Source organism: Sander lucioperca, chromosome 8, assembly GCF_008315115.2.
Source record: "Sander lucioperca isolate FBNREF2018 chromosome 8, SLUC_FBN_1.2, whole genome shotgun sequence".
Taxonomy (NCBI): Eukaryota; Metazoa; Chordata; class Actinopteri; order Perciformes; family Percidae; genus Sander; species Sander lucioperca.
This window is the reverse complement of record NC_050180.1, coordinates 40,076,868-40,097,399: the sequence shown is the minus strand read 5'-3', so window position 1 is coordinate 40,097,399 and position 20,532 is coordinate 40,076,868. Positions and strand designations below refer to the sequence as shown.

Below are 20,532 nucleotides of genomic sequence, written 5' to 3'. Positions count from 1 at the left end.
ATTGCATGTTCCTTACAAATGGGGCACCATTTGAAAGGGAACTAAACAGGCTTTCCAACGGTATAAAACTTATTGACAAAAAGCATCGTTACCACAGAGAAATAATCAACCAAACACAAATTTCCTTACTTTTTGTGCTAAGTTTATATTATTCCTACCACTAGTATAATGTCACTGCTACTACATTGCACATATCTGTACTTGTTCACACATTGTTCATATTCCATAGCCATATTTATTCTGCTCTTATAACACTGCAATATGTTTCTTGTCCTGCCTATGCAACACCTGTCTATACTCTGTATATTGCATTGCACTTTTCAGCTTTTTTGCACTTCTGGTTGGACGCAAACTGCATTTCGTTGTCTTTGTACTTGTACTCTGCACAATGACAATAAAGTTGAATCTAATCTAATACTACTGTGTAGATTAGTAGTATAAGTACAGCTTTGTATCGGTTTTTTTTATGTAAAAAGTAACTGTCACATAAATGTAGTGCAGTAAAAAGTACAATATTTCCCTCTGAGTTTTGGTGAAGTATGAGTATACAGTGAAAAAAAGGCAATACTTGATTAAAGTACAAGAATGCTGGCATGTAGGCTGCAATTTGTTAATGTTTCACCTCTAACTGGAAGATCACCATGGTGATCATTGATTCAAACCTGTTTTTTAGGTATCAAGATTTTCAGATGCCACGTGGCCTGATAAGGGTCTCTCTCAACTGGAATAGAGGGGCGTAACTAGAAGGGTCATGCAGGCGTAGACGTACTCTCTTGTGGTGCTTTGATAAACTATATAAAGAGGGAATATCTTCCTTTACTGACAGTCATCAGCTTGTTCTTCTCTGTGTCAGCCACTCATCACCTCAGCAAAGGTAATTATATTTCAATTTATTATCACAATTTCATCAAGAGGACATTTTATATTTTGAGAACACTTCATATAATTATATATATATAATATGAATCTAAATATTAAACCATATCTATATTATATAACACACTTATGGCTGTCGCCGTGGTCCTGCCCTACGTCCTGCTGTGGATGATGAACTATCTATTACAACATGAACTATTACAACTACTACTTCTAGTCATTATCTTTATTGTGACTGTTATTGCCATTGTTCATCACACCCCCAACCGGCACCGTCAGACACTGCTTACCAAGAGCCTGGGTCTGTCCCAGGTTTCTTCCTTTTCTTCCTAAAAGGGAGTTTTTCCTCGCCACTGTCGCACTTACGCATTCATGCTTGCTCTTGGGGGAATCACTGGAATTGTTGGGTCCTTGTAAATTATTAGAGTGTGGTCTAGACCTACTCTATCTGTAAAGTGTCCTGAGATAATTCCTGTTATGATTTGACACTATAAATAAAATTGAATTGAACTGAACTTATAACTAGCAGGATATTTTATTTGATAAATAGCTCACTGATCACAGTCATTAATTGTCTGCATTTATGTCCTTGTCTGCAGTATGTTGACTTTGTTTAACATCTTTCCACAGATGGCATCAGGCTTTCCGTTTGCTTTGTTGCTCTGTTTGTCCATCGGACTGTTAGCTCCATCTGTAAGTAAAAACTATGCAACTATTAATTTAAAAAACAACTCTATGTGTTGCACATGGAGAATAATGCAGTGGTTTCCTAACCTGTAAGATTATGAGACAGTTATTAAATAATGTTACTAGTTTTAACCCTCTATTGCAGTGGTTTTCAACCGGTGGGGCCCGCCCCCCTGGGGGGGCGCAGACACTCTCCTGGGGGGGCGCGAGTAGACTACAGGATGGGAGGAAAAAAATAAATAAAAATCACGTAATGTAATGTAACTACACGTCCTCGGTCGTGGCTGGGTAGCGTTGCATTTCCTCCCCGACTCATTTCCTGGTTCTCCTTCTCCGTAAACAACATGAACTCAAGGAGATAATTAACTTTTCCTGCTCCAGATTTCCCACCGTGGTCAGAAAGAACAGAGGAGACACTTTGTTTCTCTCACTATGACTCTAGAGTCGGTACTCGCTCTAAAGCTAAACGCCGTCACTCTCTCACTTCTCCCTCTACCACACACACACACATGCCGGTTCACGCACACACCAGTGCACAAGTATAAACATCAGGCCACTTACGTAGGTTACGGAGAAAGCTCTGTGTGGAGCCTCCGCACAACTGTAAAACAAGTCATCCTCCTGGCGACTTTTTTTGTCAAAAGTGACTAGCGACAAATCTAGCGACTTTTACTGGTGTTATTGGAGACTTTTGTGGTGTTTGGAGACTCGAAAGCACGTATCACTCTGCAGTTATGTGCTCAACGAGCAGCAGGTGCTGCCGTGAGCCCCTCCCCCGTCCAAAAGCCCTCACAGCCGGTCAGTCTCTCAGTAGCCTCACGCAGCAGTCCCAGCCTGCAGAGTATGGAACGCCAAAAGGGTCACATTTCGTCACAATTCGCACGGCGTTTTGAACGACGTTTGTGGCGCCACCTGGCGTTTATTAAACGCCACTACACGTCTAATAAACGCCACCTGCCGTTTATTAAACGCCACCACGCGTGTGACGTCACCAGGCGTTTAATAAACGCCACCAGATGCTTATTAGACACCTGGTGGCGTTTTGATAATCAACTCCGCCCTGTGGCTTTCACAGCCAATAGATTTGAACTCTAATCACCCAATCAGTAAAGAAGGAGGTCAGGCAACACTAATCAAGCATAGATCTCCTTTGCAGCTTGTTTGAGTAGCCCAAAGAAATGCACAACTTTGTAGTATGTTAGTTTTGTATTGCCAGACATCAGTAGGCACTTGGTGCTCATACTTTATTTAATTAATCAATCCAAATCATCCTCCCAAAAATGTAATAAAAAGTGGTGAGGAGCTATTTTCATTATTACCTGCTTAATAAGCGCTGTCACACTAAGAACCTAATGGCATCACATCTGCCTTTTATTGTACATTTTATCTGGGTCTATTGTTAAAAGGGTTTCAAATATGGTGATATTTAATTGCTGCAAATACAGGTCTATTACTACAAGACCAAGAGAGGGGTTAACATGAAGAGTAAGCAGATTTTCAAAAATACTGTACTCTTAATTCAACTACTAGGAACCAAAGGGTAGCTTACCAGAAAATCTGACAACTCTGAAAATCTTGACAAAACGGATTAATAGTTTCTGTAAAGTGCATGCAACAAGCAAACCTAAATAAGTTTACTTATTTACTACAAAAGAATGCTAGTTTGGTACAATCTTAGACAGTCACAGCTGTCTTGCATACAGTCAGTTAAATAAGGATAAGTTATATATCAATAAAAACTAAATTAAAATTATAATGGCAGAATAGGTCACTATATATATATATTATTATATATAATATATATTATTTCCTCTACTTTCATATCTTTATGCAAAAAACACCCACCAGCGCTCTATCTAAAGCAACTAAATTAAACATACGTGTCTCATACTTCATTTGACCTTTCAGGAGACTTACCTTGACACAGGAACAGTAGGTGTCAGATCCCTCAACACATTCAAATACTATGGTTTATGATCTTGACTCAATTGGACATTAAGTTATAATAATAAATCATTAAGCATTTTAATTTATATTTATTCCATGCATTACTAAAAATATTAAGCTGAAAAATGTACTGACAAACACAAAAGCATGACATAAAAATGAGATTTATTAAATAACATCAAAAATTCAGCAACAGGTGAAGTAGTCCTTTGTGCATAGTTTCTGGTATATATTTATAAGGACCACGTGACATCACAGTGCTTTGCTGTCACCATTTTTGCGTCTGGTCAAAGCTAGAGGACCTACGTCATATCAACCACAACAGCTAGAGGAGACGGATACGCGATACACACAAGAGAATACGCAGAACAAATAGTTTTTGTCGTAATGTTAACCAGCTGTTAGCCCTTAACGAACAACTTGCTACACTGTTGATAATTGATGACTAGCATGTCCTGTTATCACATACTGGACATTAGTTTTTCTTCAAGTGCCATATGTTGGTGTCATTCACCTATCCTGCAACAGTGTATTGATGGGCATCTGTACTCATGACATACTCCAGTGTATGGGGATGAATTATGTTAATGTAAAGTTAATGTTAAACGTGTCAGGAAAAGTAAGTTTGGGCTGACGTAGGACTGGGCGATTTATATATAAATTTTAGAGTATCGTTCAATATGTTTGATGTTGAGATGGAAAACAATATGCAAGGTCCAGTGGAGGTGAGTTAAACAGGAATGGTTCAGGAGGTTCTTTTCTTGACTGCCATGCAGGGCTGCGATGGAGAGTTGACAGTCAAGTGACACCTTTCAAAACAATGGATGACACCGCAGCCTCCTCGGGAAAAGTGGAACTGGATCAGCACTGTTTCGGAGAATGTGATCTCCCTTACAGGAAGTTGTAGATGGAGCGGATGAGGGGAGTCACTAGGGTACAGAGAGAGAAGATGACATTAGTGGAAGTGACAGACATTCAAAGTTCACTTCCGTACAAGCAACAGAAGATATCTGTCATTCCATCCACTCAAACTTAGAAAATAGAGAAATCCCTGTTCTCTTGTAAGTTTCTGTCTGTATGGAGTATATGGTGGAGGACAGATCCCTGTGCCCCAGAGTACCTCTGACTGGCTGATATTTAAACAAAGATAAATGAGCATACATGAGGAAAAATTATCTGCGTTTGTTTTCTTTGATCCTGTCACTGCCGTGCAGTCGATACACTGTCTAACATTTGGCGCTGTGCGGGCAACTTTCCATTATATCGTTCATAATTCAAACAACGCTCGGCTAGAAGTTTTCATTCTTTGATTTTCTTTTACTGCTGATTCGTGTAAACAGCTGGTAGCGCATCTGCTGCTCGTGTTACAACCCAACGTGGAGACTGCAGTGCACACAAAGACTAGAGTGTCAAGCACACCTTTTTCTTAACTTAAGTCACACATTTTAGATAAGGGAATTTATTTAGTTAAAGTACAAAAATAATATGAAAACACATTTATGGTGTATTAGAAAAATAAACACAAGTGAGGCCAGTATAAATAACTCCCTCTTTTTTATGACACACTAAATATGTTGCCTCAATATAGCTTTCAGAGTATGCTATTGTTACCTCTGCTTAGGTTTCAATAAAATAAATGCATAAATCCTTTTGACATGTAAACCTGAATAGTTATCTGTGGGCCCACACTCACACATTCATACTCAGCAATCAAAATACAAACAAAAAAACCCTGTTGCAGCGAGGAGGCCTAAAACTGTGACGGCCGTTTCACTTGTTTACACAACCAATACAATAAAATGCACGTGCAATATAGTACTCACGAATCCTAGCCAAGGGGATATATGAAAAAGGCGAACTTGGCGATGGCAGCAGGCAGAGCACCGGAGAAACCACAGCAGGAAGATCACCAGAACAGAAAACAGCAGCGACAGTCTACATCACACCAGCAGGATGGAAAATCGCTCTGTGTGGTCCCAAGGAGCTTCCCCGATCCTCTCTCTTTCACAGTCACAAATGTCCGTCTCCTGAATCAAATACATTAACTGAGCAAGCAGGTCCATCCACTATTTCACGGCGAATTATCGGTAGTTTGTCTCAATTATTTCACATGCAAAGCTAACAGTAGGCTACAAAAGCAATGCTAATGGAAATTGTGCTAACTAACGCTAACAGCTATTCACAGTTAGTGACACAATAGATGGTTTCATACTACAACCAGGGTCCAAATTTAACTTTTTCGTCCACCAGCCAAATGGCTTGTCAATGTTTACATTTCACCAGCCACTTAATAGAGTACCATTGTTTTTTTGGCTGGTGAGTGTAGCAAATCTACCAGCCACTTGCATATTTTACCAGCATTTGCCTACTGATGTCTGGCAATACAAAACTAACATACTACAAAGTTGTGCATTTCTTTGGGCTACTCAAACAAGCTGCAAAGGAGATCTATGCTTGATTAGTGTTGCCTGACCTCCTTCTTTACTGATTGGGTGATTAGAGTTCAAATCTATTGGCTGTGAAAGCCACAGGGCGGAGTTGATTATCAAAACGCCACCAGGTGTCTAATAAGCATCTGGCAGCGTTTATTAAACGCCTGGTGACGTCACACGCGTGGTGGCGTTTAATAAACGGCAGGTGGCGTTTATTAGATGTGTAGTGGCGTTTAATAAACGGCAGGTGGCGCCACAAACGTCGTTCAAAACGTCGTGCGAATTGTGATGAAATGTGACCCTTTTGGCGTTCCATAGCAGAGAGGAGACACACACCACTCCGCGTCCAGGCTGCACACACCGTTACATCATAGCCTCAACTTATTGAAAACACAACTAATCCACATCCAAATTATTTCAAAACCAAACAAAATGGAGAGATTTCTAGTGAGGACCAACAAGGTAACCGACGCACCACCAGCTGCAAAAAAGCTTTGAAGGTACGATGAAGCATACCTGGCTCAGGTCTCACATTAACATCGCCTACCTGCAAGCTTCTGTCAAAAATGCAGATGATATGCCTACTATTAGGCCTAGTAATAATAACAGTAATAAAGCATGAATTCATATCAGAGGTCTGGTGCCAATTCCCAATTATAGCAATAGCCTAGTAATGATAATAGGCCTACTGATGATAATAATAATAATAATAATAATAATAATAATAATGCCTGCAAGCTCACATTAGAAGTCTGGTGCTACTGCCAATTATAACAATATCTACCGCTACTGATGACAATAATAACAATAATAATAATAATAATAATAATAATAATAATAATAATAGTGTGGGCCTAAAAATAATAGCCTAGCCTAGGGCTATCTATCTATCTATCTATCTATGCAAGGTGGTGTAGTGGGGGTGGCGCCGGGAAGGGGGGGCCCAACTGCAATGAACCAGCTTTGGGGGGGCCCAGCTTGCAAAAGGTTGAGAACCCCTGGTCTATTGCATTAATTCTTTTTTAAACATGGTGAAAATGTCTTGATATGTTTAATGACTACAGGTTGTTTAAATAATGCAAATGTAAAAAAAAAAACAATGAAAATAAAATTAAAGGGGGGGTAGTTGGTAATTTGTTGCCATATGGCAACAACGTGCATTCGTGGAAAGTAGGGCTGCTCCCTCTTAGTCGATTAGTCGACTAATCGGTCGTTTTGGTCTTAGTCAACTAAGATTTCTTTAGTCGATTAGTCATGTTGTATGCTTTTTTTCATGCTGAATGACTTATTTCCAAGAAACGTACGAGCACATCTCTGGTAAACACAAGAATTAAAGTGGTGCTTTTGCATGACTCTTTACGGAGAAACTCGGATTTACAGATCTGTCGATTAAATCAACTAATCGATTAGTCGATACAATTGAATGAGTGTTAGTCGACTAAGAATTTCTTCAATCGAGCACAGCCCTAGTGGAAAGTGCCAAAAAAAACATTATTTCTTTAAAAACATGATTTTATTGAAAATAAATACTTATATTTATTAAAATGTATAGCCCAATGTGTTTACAGTAGGGCTGTCAAACGACAATTTTTTTTAATCGCGATTAATCGCCAAATTTCTATAGTTAATCACGATTAATCACGTTTTATCACATGAATAAAATTCTATTATTTTGAATTTCAGAACAGTTTTTAAGTCCATATTAACAATGGAAAGCAATTATTACCAGTGGATCTGGATTGGGAATCAAATTTATACAAAGAAAGTGACTTTATGAACTTGACTTTAAGATTTGTAATTGTTTAGTATTTACTTACTGTAAAGACAAAAAATGTGTGAATCTGTCATTATAATGACAGATTCACACATTTCTCTTTTCTTTACAATATATTGCACAATTCCTACAAGTCCCTAACCTAACTGAGATGTAACACTAACACTTTGCTTATACAGTACAAAGAAAATGGTCCAAAAACCGGTTGCCACAGCAGGACATTAGTAACCTTTACGTTTTTCTAATAAGGAATGTAACAATTCTCCTGGACAGAAAAGGGGGGACAATGTCCCAAATGACAAAAACAGTCAAAAAAACGATACCAACAACAGTCCTAGAACCGTATGCTGATATACATAGTCAATATAGTGTGCAGTAACTCCTAAATAATGTTGATTACTCACTTTTTTTTTGTTTTTTTTGATTTATTTCTTTATTTGAAAGGGGACAGTGAACATTAATCAACATTAAAACAATGTAAATGTGCCCGAGTTAGCTCAAAAGTGCTAATTTTAATCAGTAGTCCCCCCAAGTTTGCACTCTGCAGCAGTTCCAGTGTGGCTGCTTTCTCCGTGTCATACAGGCTGTGTATGCGTGAAACTACTGTCCCCCTCGACAACTTTTTAAAAGTAAACTTTCCATTCAGAATCTTATTGGCATCCATTTCGGCGTCTCGCACTCGCCATCCACTCAAAACGTAACGTTAGCCTACTACTCTTTGGCCGGCTCGCAAGCCCAAACAAGTGTGTGCAGCGTGCCTGTTGTTTAGTTTCCGGTCTAGCTAGATCCGGTGTGGTGTTGTAGTTTTTCTAACGTTACTAGTTGTTGCAACAGCATGTGAAAAAAACTACAAAGTTTGCTAGGCCAAAAAGAACGTTAATCTCGCGATTAAAAAATATTTACGGTGTTAAAATGGGTTTGCGTTAATGCCGTTAATAACGCGTTTAACTGACAGCACTAGTTTACAGTGAAATTAGTTTCGTTTTTAATTGTAGTTTGCGATGATTATTAACAATAAAACTGTAATAAGACCGTTATATACACACAAGCAATTAATTTACATTAGTGTGTAATTAATAACTCAGATAAAATAATTATAAAATGGTTGGAATAACATAATATAAATAAATTTAATGTTTTCCTTTTGGAATATTATAAATAATTGCAAACATAGTGTCAGAGTAGCCTAAAGTTATGTAATTCAATCTGAGCCCATTAGGCTGAATGGACCAATTTCACTTCAATATTTGCATAATGTTGCCATATGGCAACAAATTAATTTTAGCCTTTTACAGAAAAAAATATTGCATTTTAACTGGTTTAAATGATGAAAATTGAAAGTTTACTTGCCCCAGATAACAGTTGCAGAATTTGCAGAAATTGCTTCTAAAATTAAACAAAAAAGCTAAATTTTGGCTGATACTGGGATGTGAGCTTCTGTGTGGCACAAGTGCAGAAAAGGGGCGGGCAAACAGGATTTCCTGGTTAGGTGATGTCATCAAATATATGAAAGTTCAAAATAAAAGACCCATTTACACAATTAAACAGAAAACAATGCATTTTATATTGTTTATTGTGAAAAAAACTAAGAAAAAGAATTTGTTGCCAAATGGCAACACCATGCAATAGAGGGGGTAGGCTGAGTGCAAACTGTAAGCTGAAACATTAGATAAGTTTGTTCTGTGAAGCACTTTGGGCTGCATGTTTGTATCAAAGGTGCTATATAAATAAAGTTGAGATGAGTAGTCCTGTAATTAGACTGCTCGTGTTTAATACGTCTTTTTGTGATCACAGTGTCATGGACAAAACTCCTGCCCAGGTCAGTACAGTATCTCTGACTCGTTGCTCTGATTGTATTTGACTTGGTTGTTCATACAGTGTTACGTAGGGGTTTGTATTTTTTGTTGTGTGTGTGTGTGCCTCCTTCCTCTCTTCTCCATGTTGGTTTGTTGTGGATTTTTCAACTTTCTTGATTTTACTAATCAAGGAATTTTCAGGGAGACCAAGATGTTGCAAATCATAAGATCTTAATTCAACCAAAGACCTGAGTTACTCTGCAGAGGAACTGAAGACATTCTCTAGCATGCAACTCATTTATACATTTGGGAGGATGGAGTCCATATCAGTACATCACGTGTTTAACATTAGGTACCACATAAGGCCATTGACCTCGCTGTGCCTGGATGTACGCCCAGATGTTAAAGGAGAATTCCGGTCGATTTCAACACGTAGCTCTGTTGTTTGTACATTAGGAGTGCTGTCAGTAGCGAGAAAAACGAAAACAATCGGTGCTGCCTACACCGTGTTATCCTCCTGCTAGCGTTAGCACCCAGGAGGCTGAAACAGGGCAGGTTTTAAACGTGCTTTTAGCCTCTTAACATGTTCGAAATGTCATTACAAGTGCCTACCCTTGTGAAGTGATTCCTTCCAAATGAACACAGTGAATCTGACTGCAGTAGATGTGAAAGAAGTCCATAAAAGTTGTAATAATTCAGCTCTGTTTAGTTCCGGTGTCGAGACGGCAAGACTTAGGGACCGTCTACAAACTACAACACCGAAAAGAGATACAAACATATTTATTAAATTAATGATTAAATAAGGTGGTGTCTCTAAACTTACCTCAATTATGACTTGTCTCCTGCTAGTTGTACTACAGCACTTACTTTACAAAAATAAGCATATGCCTATTTTTGAAAATATTAATATTAAATAGGCATATGCTTATTTTTTTAAAGTAAGTGCTGTAGTACAACTAGCAGGAGACAAGTCATAATTGAGGTAAGTTTAGAGACACTACCTTATTTAATCATTAATTTAATAAATATGTTTGTATCTCTTTTTGGTGTTGTAGTTTGTAGACGGTCCCTAAGCACTTGTCTTGCCGTCTCACCACCTGAACTTAAAAGAGCTGAATTATTACAACTTTTATGCATTTCTTTCACATCTACTGCAGTCAGATTCACTGGGCCCTAATTTAACGATATGAAACGCAAGTATCAAACGTGAAATGCAAGTAGCTTTGTGGGCGGATCTCTTGCGCCCGACGTAAATCTAAAATGGGTTGGTCTGAAGTAGCTAGGTGTGGTTTGGGCGTAACGTGCAATAAACCAATCAGAGCATCATCTCACATTCCCTTTAAGAGCAGGCGCGCTTGTTCCATGGCGGATTGCTATTATGACGGCGGATTTGCCTGGCGCACGCCAGCGGGAGCTGTCCGGGATGCGATAAAATAAATGCCTGTCTTGACCGGGTGGCGATGTTGCTGCGCCCTCTCAGGCGCATCTCCTCCAGTCTGGAGAGGATTGCTGCAGCCATGGAGCGTGGGCCTCCAAACACACCACCTGCTACTTTTGTCCCCCTTGCCTCTTCCTCCTCCCCCCACTCCATCTCCGTCCACCCGCTCCACCAGGAGCACATGGCGCATTGCCACTCCCAGCCCCTCAAGTGTCCAATCCCACCGTAGTTCAACATCACGTCTCCTTAAGTCCTCTAATATTATGGCCAAGCATGCGCCCCTAAAAAAAGCATCTGAATAACGCGCCACTGACTTTAGACTTTTAGGTTTTCCCTGGTCTGTGGTTGAATTGTTTTCTGAAACTGCAAAATAGCACCAGTGAACGTTTGCGCCTGAACACACCTCCTCTTTTCGCTGAACCGCCCCCGGGAGCGCAAGTTCATTCCCTAATTTACAGATGTGCGTCTGTGGAGGGAAAAGTCCGCTGTGCGTCGGGTGCAAAATAGGAATGATTAAAGTACAAGGACATTGGCATGTAGGCTGCAATTAGTTAATGTTTCCCCTCTAACTGGAAAATAATTGTGTAATAAAAGTGTTTACTTGTTCCTTGATCCTTTCCAAGTATTAACAATATCGATCAGTGATTCAAACATGTTGGGTCTGTAAGCAATCCTTCTCCTCTCGCCTCTCTCTCCGATAGAAAGAGACAGGATGAGTGGGGAAAACCGTGGTAATTGTAGCAGTGCCGTCTCTGTGCTCTAAAGTTGGCTAAGACCTCTGGATCAAGAGTGTATTTTTAAGCAGAGGTGTTATCACAGCTACTTTAAATGACTGTGGTACATAACCTGTTCCAAATGTTGCTCAAGTAAAAGTATTAGGAAAATATTCTTCAAATCAAAAGTCATCATCTTAATCAATATGCACGATAGCTCCTTTCAAAGTGTTATATTTAGTGCTGTCAGTTAAACATGTTATTAACGGCGTTAACGCAAACCCATTTTAACGGCGTCAATTTTTTTATCGCAAGATTAACGTTCTTCTTGGCCTAGCAAACTTTGTAGTTTTTTTCACATGCTGTTGCAACAACTAGTAACGTTAGAAAAACTACAACACCACACCGGATCTAGCTAGACCGGAAACTAAACAACAGGAACGCTGCACACACTCGTTTGGGCTTGGAGCCGGCCAAAGAGTAATATATACCTGCAAACTAGTCGCTTTTCGGCAAAAATCAGCGTTTTGAACGGGGTCCGAGACCCGGTGATAATACGGCACCGGTGCCTTAATGACCGTTATCTACCAGAACGAATAGCAACGCGGATTTCGGTGCCTTATTTAGGTGCCACTTAAATACCTGCGCTTCTCTCTGATGCTCCGAAAACGGACGTTAGAGGGAACTGAAACATCGCCACACGGGACTAATTTACCGATGTGCGTCTGTGGAGGGAAAAGTCCGCTGTGCGTCAGGTGCAAAATAGGAATGATACACGCGTCGGTGTACAAAGTCAGTTGCGCTGAGTGCCAGATAGGGCCCTCTGTGTTCACTCAGAAGGAATCACTTCACATGGGTAAGCACTTGTAATGACATTTCGAACATGGTAACCCTTGTGTTGTCCTCCCGCCCACTATGCAACTTTTTGTTTATCTCGGTCCAAATTAAAAAAACTTTTCCTGACGTTTTTGTCACTTTTTTCCAAGTTTTTTGTGTTTTTCTCACAACTGACAGCACTCCAAATTTACAAACAGAGCTACGTGTTGAAATCAACCGGAATTCTCCTTTAACTTCCCGTACATCTGCTCTTGCAGGGTGCCAAGGTGGTTCCTCTTTTTAAGAAAAATAACTTCTGTCAACTATATCAAAGATTTGACAGACAGGTGGAGGAGTATCTCATCAGGCTTGATCTATTATATGAGCTCCAGTCTGGTTTTAGAGCTGCATATTCTACTGACACCTGTCTCATTCACCTTTTAGACTATGTGCGTCAGAACTTTGATCAAGGGAATTATGTTGGTATGCTACTACTTGACCTGCAAAAAGCATTCGATACTGTGAACCACAATATTTTCATTTCTAAATTACAGTGCATGGGTTTTAGTAACTCAGCACTCATATGGTTCACTTCTTATCTAACAGATAGGACTCAAGTCTGTGATGTTGAGGGGACCCTCTCTGATCCACAGAGTATAACATGCGGGGTGCCCCAAGGTTCGATCCTGGGGCCCCTGTTATTTTTAGTATACATAAATGACATATCAGCTGCGGTACGGTGCAAGTTGCCATTATATGCTGATGATTCTGCTTTACTTGTCCCAGGGTGTAATGTAAAATACATTGAAAATACTCTTGGCATAGAGCTTGAGTCTGTCAACCAGTGGCTAGTAGACAATAAGCTCTCCATGCATCTGGGCAAGACTGAATCAATCTGGTTTGGTACAAAAAGGAAGTTGGCAAAATCAAATACTTATGATATACTGGTGATATGTAATGGGTCTGAAATTGTATCCAAATCAAGTGTCACATATTTGGGTTTAACATTGGATTAATCACTTACAGGTGAATCCATTGCAGCTAAGGTTTTAGCCAAATGTGCCTGTAAGTTGAAGTTTGTATATCGCAAGTTTTTTTGATTTTCTGTAAAGAAATTATTGGTATTAACTCTGATTCAATGTCATGTAGATTTTGCTTGCTCTGCATGGTTTTCTGAGTTGACTGTGAAACTTAAAAACAAATTCCAAGTGCTGCCAAACAATGTTACCATATTGGAAATAAGTATTTTACTTTAGCATGTTAGCCTTTGGATTACTATTTTATCGTCTTGATCCAGAAATAAATCAATCAATCAATCAAAAAAACTCTTGACTGATTGCATCACACGGAAAGATATATTACGTCCTGGTAGGGATTAGGGAGAAAGAAATTATGTTAGGTTTCTGAAAGAAGGATGGGAGGAGCTTGTAGCAAAATTATCTATATAATTTATAAATAATACAAACAGAAGACATGCAACACTGCCTCAGAGAAGCTAAAAAAAACAAAAGACAGCTTGCTACGGACAGGCAGAGGTCGATCAACTTCAAGGCCCTGACACACCAACCAGACGGCCGACCGTCGGCAGTAAAGCCAGTCGGACTAATCAGTCGGGTCCCGAGGTCCAAAAAATGCCTCAGAACACACTGAGGAGACGCCGACTTGAGTGTACGCTCTGCGCGTGCACGAAACGTAATACGTCTCCATAGCAGCAGGCGGCGCTGCTCTGTATTGTTTCCATTAACAGTCTAATTATTTACCAGAAAATGAAAACCGGCAGCTGATTGGACGAACGCGTCACGTGGTTCTTTTTTCTCGGGAAATTCACAGCCAGACTGTCATGGCAACTCGTTCAGAATACGATCTCATATTGGACTAAAATAGTTCACCGAAAAGTGTTTCTGAAAACATTTTAAGAGAGAAATAGGCCGTGCAGTTGCTGAATCTGTCTTCATTTCAGATTGACAAAGGTCAGTTTAAAAGATTTTCGTCAGATTTTGAGAGGCTCATCCGTTCCCCATTTCCGGGTGAGTCCCGACTGCACTGTCCCCGACTGAACATGTTGGGTCGACCCAAATGAAGGCCAACGGCTCCTCGGACGGCCGACGGCACGGGACACACCGAACAGACTCGAGTCACGGACCTCGCCAGACGGCCCGACGCCCGATTATCAGGCTGGTGTGTCTTCTCTCTCATATGCTTCACTCAGCGTAGTCTGCTGCCGGCCGGCACAATGAAGGTCTCCTCCCTCCTTTATCCAGGGAGCTGAGTGAGCACAAGCAATAACCAACCAAACTGAAGAAGGGAGGGAGGAGGCACACACACACACAACAAAAAATACAAACTGCTACGTAACAAGAATCTAACTTTCTCTTTATTCCAACATTGTGTTGAAGGTCCCTGCCCTCCTGGTTGGACTCAGTTCGGCTCTCGCTGTTTCAGTTTCAACATCCAGGGAAGGAATTGGACCGATGCAGAGGTACAGCAGTTTTATCAAGACTGTCCTGACCTATATTTAGATTTCTAGTGGCGGTGTCCTCTAGTGGCCATAGTAGTTATGACAGGAGCAAAAAATAAATCACTTTACTTCCTGCTTTGCTGCCGTCATAACTACTACGGCCATTAGAGGGCGCCGCCACTATAAATTTAAATATGAGTCCTAATTGCTGCTTGAACAAACAACTTATGGGACTGTTTTTTGGGGAGGACCGTCTCTAAAAGTATTAATACTTTGTTACAGTAAAAGTCCTGCATTGTCCAAAGGTATGTCAGTATATAAATGAGATGTCCTGAGATCGCATCTGTTAAAATTGTGATTAGGTTTATGTTTTTTTCTTAAATGTTTTTAACCTATTATATTGTCTCCATTAGATCTTCTGCAAGGCCGCCGGTGGGAATCTGGCTTCAGTCCACTCAGAAGAGGAATATTCCTTCCTCAAAACCTACATTAACCAAGTGAGCGGTGTAATCGAACGGACCTGGATGGGAGGCTTTGACTCAGTGCAGGTGAGACTTTTATCATCACAGGAAGTGATGTCACTCGTCTCTAAAGGTTTTCGAGAAAATGAAATTTGATGAAAGAAATAAAGAACAGAAAGAGGAAAATTACTCCAAATAAAACAACAGAAAAAGAAGGATCCTCTTTTGATTTTACTTTAACTTTGAACCAATCTCTCTCCTCCAGGAGGGCGTGTGGATGTGGTCTGATGGATCCACATTCGACTACAAAAGCTGGGCTCCGGGGCAGCCTGACAACACCGACGGAGTCGAGAACTGTCTTGAGAACTATAATGGTAAAAAACAACAACATATAAAACATCTTGTCTTTTAAATAAACATGATGATGCAACAATGATCTTTAAACTTATAGCAGGTGGTCATATTTTGCAGTCTGAAAAATAAAAAGTTAGACATTAAAACTCTGGAAACTCTCTCTACAGACAAATGGAACGACAATTCGTGTCCCAAAGTATTTCCTTTCTTGTGCTCCAAGAACCTGTGAGGCCTCCCTCCATCATGATCTCACTACAGCTCATCTATAATCTCTATCATTGATTAGAAGGAAACTGACTGGACTTTTAATCTAGTAAATAACACAAAATGAAATACAGAAAACATTTAAATACTCTGACATCTTTTCCATTTTAGTTTAGTGAATATTGTCTGTCAGCTCTGTCCAAAGGTAACAACATCCACCTACCAGACATGAGTGGTGATGATCTCCTCTTCAAAAATGTCCAAATAGAAAATAAAATCCAAATGTTGTCAGAACTTTCTGTGATACAAGAGGAGTTTGTGGTGTGTTGGGTTCTTTATTCATCTGTTTTCCTTCACTTTATAATCAATAAGCATTAAAAAATAAAAGACATATTGTCACAAACAGTGTCTGGTCCTGACTTACTGACTCTCGTTTTCTTTAAAGTGACAAATAGTTATATAATTGTGAATAATATGTTATAGCTTTTCTTCTTACAATTTCCGTCTGCTATTTCACCACTAAATTCACTTCTGAGATTTTTTTTATGTGAGAAATTAACTGTGTAGAATATGGGCAGAAACATTTCAGGATTGAGTCCAACCCTAAGGCCGATAGTGACTCGAAGTCATAGCGCCCCCTAGTGGCAACAGGAAAGAGGCCTAAAAGTCAAGGTGCTATACTTTAACGAACTCCTCCTAAAGATTTCATCCGATCGACTTCAAATTTGGTCTGTGTCATGTCAAGACCTTCACGATGAAAAGTTATTAAAAGCTTGAGTTTTCGTCCAACGGTGTGAGCGTGGCGTGGCGGCCATTTTGAGCATTTATCGATGAACAAAGAAGTTGTTGTAACTTTAGTGTACATTGTCCAATTTGGCTGAAATTTCTCACGTTTGACAAGAGTCCAGGCCTGAGGACATCTATAAGCCAGTCCCTCCAGGATATCGCGTCCTTTTTTTGAGATTGTTGCGGCCCAACATGCCTGATTTTACAGGAACTTTTGTAAAAAAAATTGCGATAAAGTGAAGTAGCGGGAGACAGTGAAACTTGCAAAACAAGTTGCGATTTTTTTTTGTATAGTTCTTTAAAAATAAAAAGGAAACTTGTTTTGGGGAGAATCATAATTACTCTAGGCTGAGTTTTCCTAGTAACCAAAAAGGCTCAGGATGCTGCAAATGTTGGTATAATATGAAAATGGCTGGTGGATTTAAGACAAAAAATAATAATTTATTGAATGAATCAAATTTGAACATATGTGTCAGTGGCTTGTTGATCTTTACATTGTTAATTTCCAAACCTGGGCTGGGACACATATTCAGTTTTATAAAGTGCTTATTGGACTTTAACATATCATTGCATTTACAATAGTTCTAAGTTTATTTGATTAGGACAATGCACATTAATCAACATTTCTGTAAATGCGCCAGTGTTAGCCAGTCGGCTAATTTTCAACTGTAGTCCTGGTATGCATGTCTTTATACGTGCTTGTTACTAACCTAGCTCTGGGGAGTTTACCCCCCGGAGTCCTTATGTTTCTTCTTCGCCCAGAACATCGCCTCGATCTAATCCGACCTGGGTCTTGGGTGCAGCTGTGGCTATGGACCTGCTACACCCTGCTACGCTCTGCGATTCCCTGCAATGCCCGGCTACGTCCTGCAGCGTCCACCGCGTCCACCCATGCTCTGCTGTGCCACGCTACATCCTGTACCGTCATAACCCCAACCGTCAGACACCGCCCACCAAGAGTCTGGGTCTGCCGAGGTTTCTTCCTAAAAGGGAGTTTTTCCTCGCCACTGTCGCAATAGCCTCTGCTAATGCTTGCTCTATTGGAATTGTTGGGGCTTTGTAAATTATAGAGTGTGGTCTAGACCTACTCTATCTGTAAAGTGTCTCGAGATAACTCTTGTTATGATTTGATACTATAATATATGGGGGGGAACTGTATGAGCAGCAGCCCCGTCCACTGCAGACAGCCGACAGGATTGAAACAGCAGCCGCTGACTTTAGGGACCGTTCGGTATTTATGGAATGGACCACCGGAGGAGAATAGGGGAGGGTCATGTCTTTTTATTCTTTGTTGATGGGAGGGTCATCCAATTTTTTTTAGTCTAGGGGGAGGGTCACCCAACTTTTGCATTCATGAGAACAGCAAAATTTCAAACTGGCTTGTTTGGTGCATATTTATCCATGTAGCTCCGTGTAGCTCTCTCAGTCTCGGCCCCCCATCGCTAGCAGATGGGTCCCTCCTTGCTTAGTCTTGCTGAGCCAGACAATTTGAGCTGTAGCTTTTAGAGACCGTGGGATTTCCCAAATTTAATAAATCCCACTCGCACATACAAACACAAAACTGCTTTGCTAGCTCCAACGTGTTGTAACTAAGACATCTGCTGAAAAAATTATTTTATTCATTAGCATGATTGCCGTACTGTTTAGTTCAAAAACATCCAAAACACCGTACGAAAACATAACAGACCAGACGCAAGCTTTTATTTTGAAAAGTCAAAGCTCGCCACGGACAGCACCAAGCAGAGAGGGCATGAGACGAGAGGTCTCCGGGCTGCAGCCATACCCGACTCAAATATCCTTTTGGTCCCGGTGATATTATATATATATATATATATATATATATATATACAACAGACATTTGAGAAGGAAGGAGTGGTAGCATGCAAGCTCCCACATTGACACTCGTCTGAGAAATGGCATTTTGGATAATGTTCAGCTTCGGCAGCTTTATCTATATGCTAAAATATACAATGACTGAGGAAGCCTAATGACGAGTCCATAGCAACCAGTGTTGAATTTCTTATTACCTCAATGTTTTCTTGTTTTATTTCATGTGAATACTAGTTTACTAGAGGAGTAACTTAGTATTTGAAGTAATGCAGTAATGCAGGAAGTGTGCATTTAGTTTCCATGCTTATTGTGTTTCCACAACTATGTTAGTGAGTAAATCTACTGAAATGGCCACCACACCATAACAGAGGAGTGGGATGTGTAAGATGAGAATGCAGAGGTTTAGTCACGTATGTCATGGCTGTAAAGAAACAATGGGGATCTGTATATCTTTGCCAAGTGCAAACCAGTACAGAAGGATTGAATAAATTGTTTGGAAGGGTCATCCTTTTTTTCCTAATCATTTTGGAGGGTCATCCAAAATGTATTGCTGGTGAAGGGAGGGTCAGGTCTTTTTTGACTAAAGATCCCAAAACTCCTCCGGTGGCACCTGAAATAAATAACGAACAGTCCCTTATAGTGAAAAATCGTTACAGCGTACATTGATGTTAAAATGTATACAGGTTGGCAGGACGGTCTGAAACGTTTTGCACGGTCTTTCGCTGTACGTTTTGTTGGTAAATGTGAGATGTTCGAGTCTCGTCTTAACATCGGAAACAAGCTCTCTCTCACTCCCGCTTGGTCAGAGGCTCTCACCGGCAATTTCCACTGACTGCAGAACGTCTGCGTCCCGACTCCGTCCCAGCTCCGGCGGTCCCAGCCCTCCGGAGCAGATACGCACAGCTTCTATTGTTGCCGGACGCCGGAGAGCTCCGCAGCAATTCAGCACACGGCAGATAGTGTGGGACAGGAAGTCGAGCACAGAAACAAAATAAAATATCCGGTTACTTTTCAAAATAAAATCCACCGCGCTCACGGCGGATCATATCTCCCTGCACTACACCTTGAAAACACAGCTCAGAGTAGTTTCCCCTCTACTCCTCTGGATGGAAACTAACTGGTGGTGGTTTTGTGGTTCTGTTTATAGAAACTACATCCTGTTATATCGCGCGAACATACGTGAACTCGCGAGATCTCGTGGTCGGCTGGCCGCAGCCGTTACGCAACAAATCTGGACCTGGTGGGTATTGACGGACGGCGGAGCACGTAGCCGGTCCGCAGCGGAGCCGGTCCGCAGACGTTCTGCATCCTGTGGAAATCCACGGTCAGAGTCACATTACGCTGACGCAAAGTCTGGCATGTGGGACTGCTGGGATTGGTTGAAGTCGCGGGAAACTCCAGTCAAAATGGCGAGTCGCACCAAAGTCACGGTGATTGGTCAAATCTTGTAGGGACTGATAAGCAAATATAGCGCCCCCCCCACTGGCAACAGGAAATCAGTCTTATATGACAAACATCATCCAATTTACATAAAACTTAGAATGTGTGGTCTACATGTGATACTGAGCCGCCCCCTATACTTTAACCACGCCCACTTACACAGGCCACGACTTTTTCATAATTTGTGAACTGTATAAAGGTGCCCTGCCACACAAAACCGTTTTTCCTTGTATTTTTTGAAATACGTTAGGTCCACATGTGTTTGTGTTATGTGGTGAATGTGATAATGAACTGCTACCTCCTCTGTCAGCTCTAGCCACTGAACAGAAATAAGCGGAGAAATCACGCCAATTACAAAAGCTGGTCAGTCTGACATCATGCTGCCTGAGCTCATTACTATTCATGAGCTCGCCCAGTTGCGCTGGGTAAAGGATGCTGATAGCCAGGCTCTCATTGGCTAGCTGTTAGCCAATCAGATTCAAACAGCTTAGCTCGTTGAATATTAATGAGAACTGGCAGA

The 20,532-nt window shown here is 40.6% G+C and overlaps 2 protein-coding genes across 3 annotated transcripts in view; one reads left to right on the top strand and one right to left on the bottom strand.

The window, feature by feature from the left end:
* LOC116046602 (galactose-specific lectin nattectin-like) overlaps nt 1–20,532 on the bottom strand; it is a 253,084-nt gene that overhangs the window by 37,581 nt on the left and 194,971 nt on the right. The window lies entirely within an intron of this gene.
* Nucleotides 739–16,364, top strand: LOC116046600 (galactose-specific lectin nattectin-like). 2 transcript variants are annotated; one of them, XM_031294999.1, is made up of 7 exons: nt 739–874; nt 1,507–1,569; nt 9,511–9,535; nt 14,876–14,958; nt 15,351–15,485; nt 15,664–15,772; nt 15,920–16,364. In XM_031294999.1, exons 2-7 carry the CDS (start codon nt 1,507–1,509, stop codon nt 15,979–15,981), a joined length of 477 nt encoding a protein of 158 aa, XP_031150859.1. In that variant the 5' UTR covers nt 739–874; the 3' UTR covers nt 15,982–16,364. The 2 variants fall into 2 exon arrangements, with proteins under 2 accessions (XP_031150859.1, XP_031150858.1); XM_031294998.1 differs by lacking the exon at nt 739–874 and having other exon boundaries at nt 1,476–1,569.

What these genes read in the sequence shown, in the direction of transcription:
- LOC116046600 (XM_031294998.1), top strand. Translation starts at nt 1,477, where the DNA reads ATGTTGACTTTGTTTAACATCTTTCCACAGATGGCATCAGGCTTTCCG. An exon ending in TGGACAAAACTCCTGCCCAG is followed by an intron (nt 9,536 to 14,875) that starts GTCAGTACAGTA and finishes ATTGTGTTGAAG; the next exon opens with GTCCCTGCCCTCCTGGTTGG. An exon ending in GAGGCTTTGACTCAGTGCAG is followed by an intron (nt 15,486 to 15,663) that starts GTGAGACTTTTA and finishes TCTCTCCTCCAG; the next exon opens with GAGGGCGTGTGGATGTGGTC.